General features: G+C 42.5%; 1 protein-coding gene across 5 annotated transcripts in view; it reads right to left on the bottom strand.

Moving 5' to 3' along the window:
* LOC132396489 (nipped-B-like protein) overlaps positions 1-17,024 on the bottom strand; it is a 531,210-nt gene that overhangs the window by 70,793 nt on the left and 443,393 nt on the right. For all 5 annotated transcript variants that reach the window (XM_059974034.1, XM_059974035.1, XM_059974036.1 and 2 more), the window contains 3 exons: positions 12,151-12,305; positions 10,264-10,354; positions 2,053-2,226 (listed from right to left, as the gene is read on the bottom strand). In XM_059974034.1, coding sequence (XP_059830017.1) covers positions 2,053-2,226; positions 10,264-10,354; positions 12,151-12,305 — 420 coding nt within the window. The remainder of the gene's footprint in view (positions 1-2,052; positions 2,227-10,263; positions 10,355-12,150; positions 12,306-17,024) is intronic.

The following is a 17,024-nucleotide window of genomic DNA, read 5'->3' as shown; positions in this document are numbered from 1 at the left end:
GGACAGATAGGTGATTCTGTGGATGTGAAAAGGAAACACGGGTGGCAGTTTACCCATCTGAGCTACAGGGCCAGACTCAATGCCAGAGGCATGGTCGTTATTGCTTCCCCCAGGTAGGTCGTCCTCCTCACCCCATAATATCCTGAAAAGGAAAGGTGAGCTGCCAGAAGTCAAGGTACATATTGGTCCAACGATGTAGGTAGAAAAAGGGAGAAGGTCCTGAAAAAAGAATACAGGGAGTTAGGAAGGACAGGACCTCAAGGGTTGTAACCTCGGGATTGCTGCCTGTGCCATGCGACAGTGAGGATAGGAATAGAATTTCAATGGCAGATAAATGTGTGGCTGAAAAGATGGAGCGAGGGCAGGGATTCAGATTTCTGGATAACTGGGAAAACATCTGGTGCAGGTGGGACCTGTACAAAAAGGACAGGTTGCACTTGAATCCAAGAGGGACCAATATTCTTGTAGCAAGTTTACTAGAGCCGTTGGAAGTGGCTTAAACTAATATGACAGGGGGATGGGAACCAGGATGATAAAGCTGAAGATGAATGAGCAGGTTTACAAGTAAATGACAGGTGTAAAATGAATGTAAGGAAGGACAAGCCAATGATGGCGTACAAATGCAGACAAATCAAAGAGTTAAGATTGTACTACAGAGACAAAATTCAACAGGGCGAAGAATGTAGGACTGAAGGCACTGTATTTAAATGGACATAGCATTTGAAATAAGGTGACGAAATTGGGGCATAATTGGTATGACGCCGTGGGCATCACTGAGTCGTGACTGAAAGGCGGCTATAGTTGGGAGCCTAACATCAAAGGATATACTTTGTATCTAAAGGAAAGACAGGAAGGCATAGGTGATGGAATTACATCTTTAGAAAGAGATGACGTATAGTCAGAGAATGTTGAATTTCTGTGGGTGGAGTTTAAGAAACTGCAAGGCTAAATTTTTTTTTATCAGAATCACATATATGTCTCCAAATAGTAGCTAAGATGTAGGTTTGAAATTGCATTGGGAGTTGGAAAAGGCATGTAATAAGGGTAATTACAAAATTGCAACAGGGGACTTCAATATGCAAGGGGATAGGGAAAATCAGGTTGGCATTGGATCGCAAGAGACTGAATTTATTGAATGCATGAGATGCTTTTTAGAGCAGCTTGTGCTTGGGTCTACATTATATTTGACCTACCAAAATGAACAACCTGACACTTATCTGGGTTGAACTCCATCTGCCACTTCTCAACCCAGTTTTGCATCCTATCCGCTATTCCGCTGTAACCTCTGACAGCCTCCACACTATCCACAACACTCCCAACCTTTCTGTCATTAGCAAACTTACTAACCCATCCCTCCACTTCGTCATCCAGGTCATTTATAAAAATCACGAAGAGTCCCAGAACAGATCCCTGAGGCACACCACTGGTCACCAACCTCCATGCAGAATATGACCCGTATCATTGATTCCATCACCTCCGGTTACAAAATAAACTCATCAGGATCAGGTTTAATACCACCAGCATATGTCATGAAATTTATTAACTTTACAGCAGCAATATAATGCAATGCATGATAAATATAGAGAAAAAACTGGATTACATAGATTATATATATGTATATTGAATAGTTCTGTTAAAATAAGTAGTTCAAAAACAGAAATAATTTTTAAAAAGTAGTGAGGTAGTGTTTGTGGATCCAGTGTCCATTTCGAAATTGGAAGGCATGGGGTAACCTGTTCCTGAATTGCTGAGCGTGAGCGCTCAGGGTTTTATACCTCCTTTCTGACGATAAAAATGAGACGAGAGCGTGTTCTGGGTTGTGGGGGCCTTTAATGATGGATGCCACTTTCCCTTGGCACTGCTGCTTGAAGATGTCCTGGATACTATGTAGGCTAGTACTCATTATGGCTGGTCAGTTTGTAAACTTTGGGACAAGTGCGTAAGGTTTTCTTTATAAAAAGTTAAATCTAGATTTTCCGTGAAGTCTATTTTGGTAGAGATATTCTTATTAACAAAAATAGAAAACACTCTAGGAAGAAACACAATACTTACAATCTTTATCTGCTTGTTGCATGCGGCAATCTTCCTCCTGCAAGTATGTCTGAAGATTCTTCAGGATCTGGATTTTCAGGCCAATTGAGGCTTCTTTGTCTCGAAGAATATTGTTATACAAATTCTTCACTTCTTGCTCAAACATGAGATCCGGATGTTGAATAAAAACAAAACCTGTAAAATGAAAAGTTGCACAAAATTCAATCACAGGCTTTTCCAGTCATGGGATTTGGTATTGGATTCTTTTTGCCTTTACAATGTGAACTGGAGATGGTGAAGTATTGAATAAAACTGGCATGCAACTTCACTAAATTCAAAGTATCATGAAGCTACAAATGGAGTGCAATATCATCTCCTCTTGCACAGAACAATCCACAATATTTTAAAGGAGTCAGAACATGAGCAGGATACTATATCAAGCATACCCAACTGTAAGTAAAACCAGAAAATCTCTTACTTAAGTAATTTAAGTAATTGTGTAAGGTGTGGGAAACAAGTAAGGAAGTTATGGAACCTATGACAATTAAAGAGGTGGAAGTACTGGCACTTTTAAGAAATTTAAAAGTGGATAAATCTCTGGGTCCTGACAGGATATTCCCCAGGACCTTGAGGGAAGTTTGTGTAGAGATAGCAGGAGATCTGACGGAGATCTTTAAGATGTCATTAGAAACGGGGATTGTGCAGGAGGATTGGCATGTGGTTCCGTTGTTTAAAAAGGGTTCTAGAAGTAAGCCTAGCAATTATAGACCTGTCAGTTTGACATCAGTGGTGGGTAAATTAATGGAAAGTATTCTTAGAGATAATATTAATAATTATCTGGATAGACAGGATCTGATTAGGAGTAGCCAGCATGGATTTGTGCGTGGAAGGTCATGTTTGACAAACCTTATTGAATTTTTTGAAGAAGTTACGAGGAATGTTGATGAGGGCAAGGCAGTGGATGTAGTCTATATGGACTTCAGCAAGGCCTTTGACAAAGTTCCACATGGAAGGTTAGTTAAGAAGGTTCAGTCGTTAGGTATTAATGCTGGAGTAATAAAATGGATTCAACAGTGGCTAGATGGGAGATGCCAGAGAGTAGTGGTGGATAATTGTCTATCGGGATGGAGGCCGGTGACTAGCGGGGTGCCTCAGGGATCTGTTTTGGGCCCAATGTTGTTTGTAATATACATAAATGATCTGGATGATAGGGTGGTAAATTGGATTAGTAAGTATGCCGATGATACTAAGGCAGGAGGTGTTGTGGATAATGAGGTGGGTTTTCAAAGCTTGCAGGGAGATTTATGCCGGTTAGAAGAATGGGCTGAACGTTGGCAGATGGAGTTTAATGCTGAGAAGTGTGAGGTTCTACATTTTGGCAGGAATAATCCAAATAGAACATACAGGGTAAATGGTAGGGCATTGAGGAATGCAGTGGAACAGAGAGATCTAGGAATAACAGTGCATAGTTCCCTGAAGGTGGAGTCTCATGTAGATAGGGTGGTGAAGAAGGCTTTTGGAATGCTGGCTTTTATAAATCAAAGCATTGAGTACAGAAGTTGGGATGTAATGTTAAAATTGTACAAGGCATTGGTAAGGCCAAATTTGGAATATTGTGTGCAGTTCTGGTCACCGAATTATAGGAAAGATATCAATAAATTAGAGAGAGTGCAGAGACGATTTACTAGGATGTTACCTGGGTTTCAGCACTTAAGTTACAGAGAAAGGTTGAACAAGTTAGGTCTCTATTCATTGGAGCGTAGAAGGTTGAGGGAAGATTTGATCGAGGTATTTAAAATTTTGAGAGGGATAGATAGAGTTGACGTGAATAGGCTGTTTCCATTGAGAGTAGGGGAGATTCAAACGAGAGGACATGATTTGAGAGTTAGGGGGCAGAAGTTTAAGGGAAACACGAGGGGGTATTTCTTTACTCAGAGAGTGATAGCTGTGTGGAATGAGCTTCCTGTAGAAGTAGTAGAGGCCAGTTCAGTTGTGTCATTTAAGGTAAAATTGGATAGGTATATGGACAGGAAAGGAGTGGAGGGTCATGGGCTGAGTGCGGGTAGGTGGGACTAGGTGAGATTAAGAGTTCGGCATGGACTAAGAGGGCCGAGATGGCCTGTTTCCGTGCTGTGATTGTTATTTGTTATATGGTTATATAAGTAGAGGTATCAACAAAAAACGCAGAGATTGATAATATGCTGCATTCCAGTCTCTGCTTATTGCACAGAAAAATGGCAGTTTCATGAGAGAATGAAACTTTCTTTATGTTTGAAAAAGGCAAATGTCATGTTAGCATTCAAGAGGCCGACAGTACAAGAGCAGAGATGTGATGCTGAGGCTGTATAAGGCACTGGTGAGGCCTCTCCTTGACTATTGTGAAGAGTTTTGGGCCCCTCATCTTAGAAAGGATGTGCTAGCATTGGAGAGGATCCAGAGGCAGTTCACAAGGATGATTCCAGGAATGAAAGGGTTATCATAAGAGGAACGTTGATGGTTTGGGTCTGTCCTCGCTGGAATTTAGGACAAGGTGGGATCTCATTGAAACCTTTCGAAGCCTCACCAGTGCCTTATAAAGCCTCAGCATCATATCCTTGCTCTTGTATTCTAGACCTCTTGAAATGAATGCTAACATGGCATTTGCTTTCCTCACCACCAACTCAACCTGCAAGTTAACCTCCGGGGTGTTCTGCAACACTGTATATCATTTGCCACTTTCTTGCCCATTCTCCCAATCTGTCTAAGTCCTTCTGCATCCTACCTGTTTCCTCAACACTACCTGCCCCTCTACCGATCTTCATATCACCTGCAAACTTGGCAACAAAGCAATCTATTCCGTCATCTAAGTCAATTACATACAGCATAAAAAAGTGGTCCCAACACCGATCCCTGCAGAACACCACTAGCCACTGGCAGCCAACCAGAAAAGGATCCTTTTACTCCCACTCGCTACCTCCTACCCATCAGCCAATGCTCTAACCATGTTAGTACCATTCCTGTAATACCATGGCGTCTTAACTTGGTAAGCAGCCTCATGTGTGGCACCTTGTCAAAGGCCTTCTGAAAGTCCAAATATACAACATTATCTACATCCCTTTTATCTATCCAAATTGTAATGTCCTCAAAGAATTCCAGCAGGTTCGACAGGCAGGATTTTCCCTGAAGGAAATTGTGCTGACTTTATACTATCTTGTCCTGTGTCAACCAAGTACTCCATCACCTCATCCTTGACAATTGACTCCAACATTTTCTCAACCACTGAGGTTAAAGCTAACTAGTCTATAATTTTCTTTCTGCTGCCTTCCTACTTTCTTAAAGAGTGGAGCAACATTTGCAATTTTTCATTCCTCTGGCACAATGCCAGAACCCAATGATTTTTGAAAGGTCATTTCTAATGCCACCACAATCTCTAATACTACCTCGTTCAGAACCCTAGGGTGCAATTCCTCTGGTCTGGGTGACTTATGTACCTCTAATTCTTTCAGCTTTTTGAGCACCTTCTCTCCTGTAACAGTAACTGCACCCACTTCTCTTCCTTCACACACTATAACATCAGGCATACTGCTAGTGCCTTCCACAGTGAAGACTGATGCAAAATACTCATTTAGCTCATCAGCCAGCTCCTTCTCCCCCGTTATTATTTCTCCTGCCTCATTTTCTAGCAGTCCAATATCTACTCATTTCTATTTTATTTTTAACATACTTAAAAAAACTTATACTATCCACTTTGATATTATTCCCTACCTTGCTTTCATATTTCATCTTTTCCCTTCTAATGGATTTTTTTTAGTTGCTCTCTCTAAGGTTTTAAAAACTTCCCAATCCTCTATCTTCTCACTAATTTTTGCTTTGTTGCATACCCTTTCTTTTGCTTTGACTTGCCTTCTCAGCCACAGTTGTTCTATTTTGCCATTTGAGTATTTCTTCACTGTTGGAATACACATGTCCTGCACCTTCCTCATTTTTCCCAGAAACACATGCCATTGCTGCTCTGCTGTCATCCCTGCCAGCAGCTCTTTCCAATTTACTTTGGCCAATTCCTCTCTCACTGTGATTTCCCTTACTCCACTGAAATACTGCTACATTAAACCTTACTTTCTCATTATCAAATTTCAAGTTGAACACAATCATATTGTGATCATTGGTTACCAAGGGTCGTTTTACCTTAAGCGCCTCCGGTTCATTACATAACACCCAATCCAGTATAGCTGATCCCCCAGTAGGCTCTGCCCGCTATCTTTACCTTTTTACCATCCATCCTATCCTGGGTCCCTTCACTCCAGTTCCCACCCCCTGCCAAGTTAGCTTAAACCCTCCCCAACAGATCTAACAAAGCTGCCTGCAAGAATATTGGTCCCCCTCAGGTTCAAGTGCAACCTGTCACTCAGCTCCCCCAGAAGAGATCCCAATTATCCATGAACCTGAAGCCCTGCCCCCTGCACCAGCTTCTCAGCCACACATTTATCTGCCAAATCATCCTATTTCTACCTTCACTGGCAGGTGGCACAGGCAGCAATCCAGAAATTACTACCCGGGAGGTCTTGCTTCTCAACTTTCTACCTAGCTCTCTAAATTCTCTTTTCAGGACTGCATTACTTTTCCTTCCTATGTCATTAGTACCTATATGTACCAAGACATGTGGCTGCTCCCCTTTCCCTCTCCAAAATGTTGTGGACGCGATCTAAGACGTTCCTGATCTAGGCACCTAGGAGGCGACAGACAGACAGACATACTATATTGATCCTGAGGGAAACTGGGTTTCGTTACAGTCACACCAACCAAGAATAGTGTAGAAATATAGCAATATAAAACCATAAATAATTAAATAATAATAAGTAAATTATTCCAAGTGGAAATAAGTCCAGGACCAGCCTATTGGCTCAGGGTGTCTGACACTCCGAGGGAGGAGTTGTAAAGTTTGATGGCCACAGGTAGGAATGACTTCCTATGATGCTCAGTGTTGCATCTCGGTGGAATGAGTCTCTGGCTGAATGTACTCCTGTGCCTAACCAGTACATTATGGAGTGGATGGGAGACATTGTCCAAGATGGCATACCATCCAGGTGTCCCGTTCACAACCAGAGTCTCCTGACTGTTCCCCTCATTAGAGTCCCCTATCACTACTGATCCATTCTGCTCTCTCTTTCCCTTCTGCACCATGGACTCACGTTCGACACTTGTAATCCGGATGCAGTGGCATTCTCTTGGGAGTTCATCCTCCACAAAAGTATCCCAAGTGGCACACTTGTTTTTGAGGGAATAGTTAAAGGGGTGCTCTGCTCTAACTGCCTATTTCCATTTCTCCTAACATTCACCCAGCTATTCATCTCCTGCAACTTCGTGGTGACTAATTCCCTGTTAACTTAGATCAATTATCTCCTCACTCTCCCGTACAAGCTGAAGGTCATTCAGTTGCTGCTCCAGATCCCGAACATAGTCTTCAAGGAGCTGCAGCCGGATGCATTTCACAAAGATGTAGTTTCCGGGAGACTTTGGGGAATGACCTTCCAGCTCTCCAACATCCGGTACGAAGAGCAGACCACAGCCATTTAGATGGTACAGTAGGAGAGGGTGGAAAATAACAAAAAGGAAACCTTAACAGACGCTTTACACAGAACCGGCCTCCTTTGAGTCTGTTGCTTCTTCTCTCGCCACCGGCCTAAGGATCTGAACAGTCTCTCCTGGCAAAGCAGTGATTTACCTGCACTGTCTCTAATCTGCACTATAGTTGGTGTAGTGTACTGAATCCAGTGCACGTTGCGTGACTACTCTGAGAAGCACCTGCATTCAGTCTGAAGCAGTGACCCTGAGCTTCTGACTACCCATCATGTTAACTCCTATAGGTCTGTGTTACAATGAGACCCAACACAAGTTTGAGGAACAGCATCTCATCATTAATCCTGGAAGTCATTTGCAGGTGCAGAGCACAGTAACAGTGATTTCCAAGTTGGAGACTGGTCCTGAGTTGGAAGTTCATATGGGTGGCAAATCCCAGGTAAGCGCCTGAGTCACTGGAGTCAGAGCTCCACATGAGACCAAAGTCCAAAGTCCAAACCAGAAGGTTGAAACTGGTGAAGTCTGGAGAGCAAAGCTGGAGGTTGAAGACTGAATGAGTCACGAGAGCTCAGGTCACCAAAAGTGGCCCGTCCTGGGCGTGTGAATGGGCAGGTGACGGGAAGGGTGGGAAAGGGGATTGTTTTGCTGCTTGTTCCGTGCAACACTGTGGGCATGCTATATTGGTTGCAGAATGGGTGCCAACACTTGCACATTCTTGGGTGTGGTGGTTGTTAATGCAAACAATGCATTTCATCACATGCTTTGATGTTAATGTGATAAATAAATCATATGTGACAGTCTGATAAATCAGGGTACATTGCAGCTTTCTGGACTTAGCATGGAACTCTACAACTTGAAGTAACATGATTTCTTGGTCTGTATCAGTTGTCCATTTGTGACAACAGCTGAACAGTTTATGATTTTTTTCTTTTTATTTCTCTCATGTCTTACCAACAGCCTTACCTGTTGAGCACATCCTCCTGTTCTGCATTCTCTCCTATATTCTTTTGCCTGCACTCTCACTCTCAAAGTATTCCCATTCAATCAATAACCAGATAACTTTGTTAAAAGTTTGCATGTTCACCCTGCAGTTTAACAAGTTTCTTTTCTCTCTTTCCCAGTTCTGATGAAGGGTCTCCAATCTGAAACATTGGCTGCTTTTCCCACTGATGTTGCCTGACCCAGAGTATTTCCAGCATTTGTTCTTATTCCAGCTGCATATCAATTCGTCAATTCAAGAAACAAAATATTCTCTATTTGAGTAAAGATGGATATCTGCTTTCATTTGCACTAAGATGAAGATCAAATCACAGGTGTACCCTTCATTCTTTCCAATATTTCTCCTTTGTCAGTTTTTATTTCTGTTGAAAGATCTTCGAGCTCCAATGTCATCTCTGATCTTCCACAGTTTATGCTGGCCTCAATAGTTCCAAGCATTCTGTTTATAATTCAGGTTTTCAACATCTGTTTTTCAGTTAAACATTTCTCCTTCCAAAGACTGGCTGCCTGATCATTCTTAACCACCAATTGTCCAGTCAAATAATCCAGCAGAGTTAATAATAGACAAAAGGTGCAGAAGTAGACCATTCCGCCCTTCGAGCCTGCACCGCCATTTTGAGATCATGGCTGATCATCTACTATCAATACCCGGTTCCTGCCTTGTCCCCATATCCCTTGATTCCCCTATCCATAAGATACCTATCTAGCTCCTTCTTGAAAGCATCCAGAGAATTGGCCTCCACTACCTTCCGAGGCAGTGCATTCCAGACCCCCACAACTCTCTGAGAGAATAAGTTTTTCCTTAACTCTGTCCTAAATGACCAACCCCTTATTCTCAAACCATGCCCTCTGGTTCTGGACTCTCCCAGCATCTGGGACATACTTCCTGCCTCTATCTTGTCCAATCCCTTAAAAATCTTATATGCTGCAATCAGATTCCCTCTCAATCTCTTTAATTGCAGCATGTACAAGCCCAGTCTCTCTAACCTCTCTGCGTAAGACAGTCCAGACATCCCAGGAATTTACGCTGCACTTCCTCTATAGCCAGGATGTCCTTCCTTAACCCTGGAGACCAAAACTGTACACAATACTCCAGGTGTGGTCTCACTAGGGCTCTGTACAAATGCAAGAGGATTTCCTTGCTCTTGTACTCAATTCCCTTTGTAATAAAGGTCAACATTCCATTAGCCTTCTTCACTGCCTGCTGCACTTGCTCATTCACCTTCAGTGACTGATGAACAAAGACTCCTAGATCTCTTTGTATTTCTCCCTTACCTAACTCTACACCGTTCAGATAATAATCTGCCTTCCTGCTCTTACTCCCAAAATGGATAATCTCACACTTATTCACATTAAAAGTCATCTGCCAAGTATCTGCACACTCACCCAGCCTATCCAAGTCACCCTGAATTCTCCTAACATCTTCATCACAAGTCACACTGCCACCCAGCTTAGTATCATCAGCAAATTTGCTGATGTTGACTGAAGGCCAAAGCTTTAATTGTTTTTTCCGCACAGGCTGTGCCCAACTCTTGAGTACTTTTGAATACTGGTTTTTGTTTGTTTCCATTATTTGCAAAATTTTTATTTCATTACAGATTTGGCAACAAATTCCATGATGGGAACACTTTCCAAATCACCTCCTTTACCGTGTCCAACCCCAATACAACCACTTACCCAAGCCTATGATTGCTTTGGTCTGAACTTCTTCATCTTCGTGTTTTGTGAAGTAGAGCAGAAGTTCAAGCACCTTCTCTTTTATAATCACCTGAATGTAAAGGGAACAGAAGTGTCACTGTGTAAATCCTCTCACTTTCAACATCTAAACACATTAAAAATATATTTTGAACAAGACGTAACCTTTCTCTTTAGAATTTTCTTTGACCAGGATGGTACATCAGAATGCCAAATGCCAGTGTTCAAAGGTTAACTCAGCTTTGCATCTAACACTTCAGCAGCCATAAGCCTCATTCTGATCCCAAGAGGCAGTCCCAATTAAACTTTCCATTTCTGAACAACTATATTTTGTTTTTGAAACACTTCAATAACACTAGCAAAAAACAAACTGCTGGAAGAATTCAGCGAGTCAGGTGGGCCTCCATGGAGGGAAATATGCAGTCAATGTCTCAGGCTGAGCCCCTGCATCTGGACTGAAAGATAGAGATAGCTACTACAAAGAGGTGGGGGGAAGGGCTGTAGTAAAAGCTAGCAAGTGATTGGTTGTTCCAAGTGAATGGGGGGGGGGGGGGGTTTGAGAAGAGATCATAGAGAGAAGGTACACACACAAAATGCTGGTGGAACACAGTAGGCCAGACAGCACCTGTAGGGAGAAGCACTGTCGACGTTTTGAGCCTTTTAGCCCACGACCCTTCATCAGGACTAACTGAAAGGAAAGATAGCAAGAGATTTGAAAGTAGGAGGGGGAGGGGAAAATGAAAAATGATAGGAGAAGACCGAAGGGGGTAGGGTGAAGCTGAGGGCCAGAAAGATGATTGGCAAAAGGGATACAGAGCTGGAGAAGGGAAAGGATCATGAGACGGGAGGCCTAGGGAGAAAGAAAGGAGGAGGGGAGCACCAGAGGGAGATAGAGAACAGGCAGAATGATGGGCAAAAAGAGTGAAAAAAAAGGAGGGGGAAAAAAACTAAATATATCAGGGATGGGGTAAGAAGGGGAGGAGGGGCATTAATGGAAGTTAGAGAAGTCAATGTTCATGCCATCAGGTTGGAGGCTACCCAGCTGGTATATAACTCGTTGTTCCTCCAACCTGAGTGTGGATTCATCTTGACAGTAGAGGAGGCCATGGATCGACATATCAGAATGGGAATGGGATGTGGAATTAAAACGTGTGGCCACTGGGAGATCCTGCTTTTTCTGGCAGACAGAGCATAGGTGTTCAGTGAAATGGTCTCCCAGTCTGCGCCGGGTCTCACCAATATATAAAAGGCCACACTGGGAGCACCAGACGCAGTATACCAAATCCAGCTGACTCACAGGTGAAGTGTCACCTCACCTGGAAGGTGAGAGAAGCTGATAGATAAGGCAACAATGGGCTGCAGATAATGGAATCTATTAAGAAAGGAAGGTTGAGCAAGGTACCAGATTGATAGGATGGGGAGATGGGAGTTAATAAAGTGTGGTTGTTAATCCATTGCAAAACAGATTGCACATACTGTGAAGAAACGTTAAAGAGAAAAAGAAGTCCAAAAACTATTTACCAATTACTTATTTACCAATGAAATCCATAACCATTGATTGTCTTGACTGAGTCACATACTGTAGTGACAAGAATAAAACTAAAATTTAATCTGTTTCGAAAGTAAATTAAACTATTTAAGCATTTGTTTTAGCCAGGACCAACAGACTCTGGGACACCTTCTTCCACCAGGCCATCAGACTGTTTTAACTCATGCTGACAACTGTATTTCTATTTTATATTGACTATCCTGTTGTACATACTATTAATTACAAATTACTATAAATTGCACATTGCACATTTAGATGGAGATGTAAAGATTTTTACTCATGTATATGAGGGATGTAAGTAATGAAGTCAATTCAATTACCTTAGTGTTGCCTTTAAACTCCTCCTGATCAAAGTCAAAATGACGGCACAGTGCACCAACGGTAAAAAGGGAACGAAGGAGAGCAGGTTTATTGCCAACCAGAGTGGTGCTGTTGGAATCTTCCTGATGTTGTGCCTTCAACTTAGTTAGAGCACCTGCCACATTAGTAAAAAAAATAGTTTATTACATTTTCTGTAATAACAATGTATACAGAACCTCACCAGTTTCTAGCATAAATCCACTAAGATCACGAAGTCCTTAGAAGGAGGGTACAATTTGAGATTTCCTTTGCAGGCGCCATGTGGCTTGCTTGAATAGAAAGAGTAAATTTTTCCCCAGTGGAATAACAGTATGCAAATATTCTGCTTTCGTTTGGCTTTTATCTCCTAACAGATACAATGTCCTTCCAACCTATACACAAGAACTTTCACCAAATGCACATAAAGGCCACTTTTCATGAGGGTAAGTGGGGATAAATGTGATGACATCTCTCAGTTTCCAGAGGGAGACAGATTTCAAATGGGGTTCCCATACTATATATTCCAACTAGTATACTCAAGAGAAGGCACACAAAATATTTTACATAGCTTTATTCTCATGAGTTCTTAACTCCACAGAGGTTTTCTTAAGAACATAAGAGATGAAACAACAGCAAACCTTTCAGCCCATTGTGCCTATGCTGTCATTCAATAAGATTGTGGTTATTTCCTAACTCAGCACGGCTTTCTGCAACTACACCCATGTCCTCTGATTTCAGTAATAACCAAAAGCCTATTGATCTCCATCTTAAGCATACTCAGCTTTCAATGCATTAACACCCTTTTTTAAATATGGTCACCACTGTCTGGTTTACTCTATGTGTGATCACTCACAAATTACAAAAAGGAAAACTAGGTTGATGTACCTCAGAAAATCTCAAAAGATCTGAGTGGTGGGAAAGAACTTTTTTAAGACAATTCCACACTTAGGTCTGGAAATTAAAGCTGAGTTAACTGCAACCATTACATAGAATACAGAAGTACAGCACTGGAAAAGGCCTTTTGGACCACCAAGTTGTTCAAACTGATTAAACTACTCATTCAATGCTTAACTAATCTAATCCCATCTGCGTACACAATGCCCGTATTTCTCCATTCCCTGCACACTTGCTTAAAACATCACATTTGCAGTATTGTGCGCATTTTTGGTCACTTGCCAATAGGAAAGATATCAATAAGATTCAAAGACTGCAGAGAAAATATATACGTATATTGCCAAGATTTGAGGACCCAAGTTATAGGGAAAGACTGAATAATAGGTTAGGTCTTTATTTCATGGAGTGTAGGAGAATGAGGGGAGATTTGATAAAAGGTACACAAAATTATGAGAGGGTATAGTTAGGATAAAGAATTGAGGTTGGGTCAGAATTATTATCATGAAATATTTAAAAGGAACCTGAGGGTGGGAACTTCTTCATTCAGAGGATGGTGTGAGTGTGGAATGAGCTTCCAGTGGAAGTGCTGCATGCAGATTCAATTGCAACTTTTAAGAGGTTTGGTTAAGTATATGGATGGGAGGAGTATGAAGGGGTATGTCCAGGTGCGGGTCGATGGGACTAGGCAGAGTAACAGTTCAGCGTGGACTAGATAGGCCAAAGTACTCTATAGCTCTATCTATACCCCTCGTAATCTTAGCCTTCCCAGGTCTCCCTTGAGATTCTGCCATCCAGAGCAAACAATCCAAATTTACCCATCCTCTCACGGCACATGCTCTCTAAACTAGGCAACATCCTGGAAAACCCCTCATGCAGGCTCTGCAAAGCCTCCACATCACTCCTATAATGGACAACCATAAATGAATGCAATATTCCAGATTTGTCTTAATTAGAGTTCTACGAAGTTGAATATAACTTTCTGACTCAAACTCAGTGCCTCGACTAATAAAGGCAAGCATGCTATATGCCTTCTTCAGCATCCAGTCACTGAACAGTCACTTTCAGGAAGATAATGACTTGGACTTCATCTTGCCATTTAAGAGTGTACTATCCCTTTATACTTGATCTTCGAAAGTTCAACACCCCACATTTGGCCATATTGAACTCTGTCATTTCTCCACTCTAATCTACAACTAACCCACATCCCACTATATCCTTTGCCAGTTTCCTACACTATCCACAACACCAGTTTTGCCACAAATCACATAGGTCCCAGTATGGATCCGTATGAACACTGCTAGTTACAGACCTTCAGCCAGAATAAGCCCCATTGACCACTTCTGTCTTCTACAGGTAAGTCCAATTCTGAATACAAATTGTCAAGTCAGCGAGGATCACATGCATCCACGTGCTTCCCATAAGGGACCTTGTCAAATTCCTTACTAAATTCCATATACAGTGGTATGTAAAAGTTTGGGCACCCCAGTCAAAATTTCTGTTACTGTGAATAGCGAAACGAGTAAAAGATGACCTGATTTCCAAAAGACAAAGTTAAAAATGACACATTTCTTTAATATTTTAAGCAAGATTACTTTTTTATTTCCATCTTTTACAGTTTCAAAGTAACAAAAAAGGAAAAGGGCCTGAAGCAAAAGTTTGGGCACTCTGCATGGTCAATACTTAGTAACAACACACACAAAATGCTGGTGGAACACAGCAGGCCAGGCAGCATCTATAAGGAGAAGCACTGTCGAAGTTTTGGGCCGAGACCCTTTGTCAGGACTAACTGAAAGGAGAGATACTAAGAGATTTGAAAGTAGTGGGGGGAGGGGGAAATGCAAAATGATAGGAGAAGACCGGAGGAGGTGGGATGAAGCTAAGAGCTGGAAAGGTGATTGACGAAAGTGATACAGAGCTGGAGCAGGGAAAGGATCATGGGACCGGAGGCCTTGGGAGAAAGAAAGGGGGAGGGGGGAGCACCAGAGGGAGATGGAGAACAGGCAGGGTGATGGGCAGAGAGACAGAAAAAAACACAAACAACTAAATATGTCAGGGATGGGGTAAGAAGGGGATGAGGGGCATTAACTCACCACCATTCAGGGCCCCAGACAGTCCTTCCAGGTGAGGCAACACTTCCCTTGTGAGTCGACTGGTGTGGTATACTGCGTCTGGTTCTCCCGGTGTGGCCTTTTATATATTGGAGAGACCCGACGCAGACTGGGAGACCGTTTCGCTGAACACCTACGCTCGGTCCACCAGAAAAAGAAGGATCTCCCAGTGGCCCCACATTTTAATTCCACATCCCATTCCCATTCTGATATGTCTATCCGTGGCCTCCTCTACTGTCAAGATGAATCCACACTCAGGTTGGAGGAACAACACGTTATATACCGGCTGGGTAGCCTTCAACCTGATGGCATGAACATTGACTTCTCTAACTTCTGTTAATGCCCCTCCTCCCCTTCTTACCCCATCCCTGACATATTTAGTTGTTTGTTTTTTTTTCTCTCTCTCTGCCCATCACCCTGCATGTTCTCCATCTCCCTCTGGTGCTCCACCCTCCCCCTTTCTTTCTCCCGAGGCCTCCCGTCCCATGATCCTTTTCCTTCTCCAGCTCTTTATCACTTTCACCAATCACCTTTCCAGCTCTTAGCTTCATCCCACCCCCTCCGGTCTTCTCCTATCACTTCGCATTTCCCCCTCCCCCCACTACTTTCAAATCTCTTAGTATCTCTTCTTTCAGTTAGTCCTGACGAAGGGTCTCGGCCCGAAACGTCGACAGTGCTTCTCCTTATAGATGCTGCCTGGCCTGCTGTGTTCTACCAGCACTTTGTGTGTGTTGTTTGAATTTCCAGCATTTGCAGTACTTAGTAACACCCCCTTTGGCAAGTAGTTTTCTGTAGCCAGCTAAGAGTCTTTCAATTCTTGTTTGGGAGATTTTCGCACATTCTTCCTTGCACAAGGCTTCCAGTTCTGTGAACTTCTTGGGCCGTCTTCCATGCACTGCTCTTTTGAGGTCTATACACAGATTTTTGATGATGTTCAGGTCAGGGGACTGTGAGGGCTATGGCAAAACCTTCAACGTGTGCCTCTTGAGGTAGTCCATTGTGGATTTTAAGGTGTATTTAGGATCTTTATCCTGTTGTAGAAACCACCCTCCTTTCATCTTAAGCTTTTTTACAGACAGTGTAATGTTTGCTTCCAGAATTTGCTGGTACTGAATTGAATTCATTCTTCCCTCTACCAGTGAAATGTTCCCCATGCCACTGGCTGCAACACAAGCCCAAAGCATGATCGATCCACCCCCGTGCTTAACAGTTGGAGAGGTGTTCTTTTCATGAAATTCTGCACCTTTTTTCTCCAAACATAGCTTTGCTCATTGCGGCCAAAAAGTTTTATTTTAACTTCATCGGTCCACTGGACTTGTTTACAAAATGCATCAGGCTTTTTTTAGACTTTCCTTTACAAACTTCTGATGTTGAATATTGTGGTGAGGATGCAGGAAAGGTTTTCTTCTAATGACTCTTCCATGAAGGTCATATTTGTGCAGGTGTCGCTGCACAGTAGAACAGTACACCACCACTCCAGAGTCTGCCAAATCTTCCTGAAGGTCTTTAGCAATCAAATGGAGGGGGGGGGGGGGGGTTTGATTTGCCTTTCTAGCAATCCTACGAGCCATTCTCTCGGAAAGTTTTCTTGGTCCTCCAGACCTCAACTTGACCTACACCATTCCTGTTAACTGCCATTTCTTAATTACATTATGAACTGAGGAAATGGCTACCTTACAACCTTCTGCTTTGTGGGCATCATTTATTTTAATTTTCAGAGTGCTAGGCAGCTGCTTAGAGGAGCCCTCGGCTGACGATTGTTGGGACAAGTTTTGAGGAGTCAGGGAATTTATAAAGCTTTGAAATTCACATCACCTGGCCTTTCCTAACGATGACTGTGAACAAGCCATAGC

This window comes from Hypanus sabinus, chromosome 7 (assembly GCF_030144855.1).
Source record: "Hypanus sabinus isolate sHypSab1 chromosome 7, sHypSab1.hap1, whole genome shotgun sequence".
Classification (NCBI taxonomy): Eukaryota; Metazoa; Chordata; class Chondrichthyes; order Myliobatiformes; family Dasyatidae; genus Hypanus; species Hypanus sabinus.
This window is presented reverse-complemented; position numbering and strand designations above follow the sequence as displayed.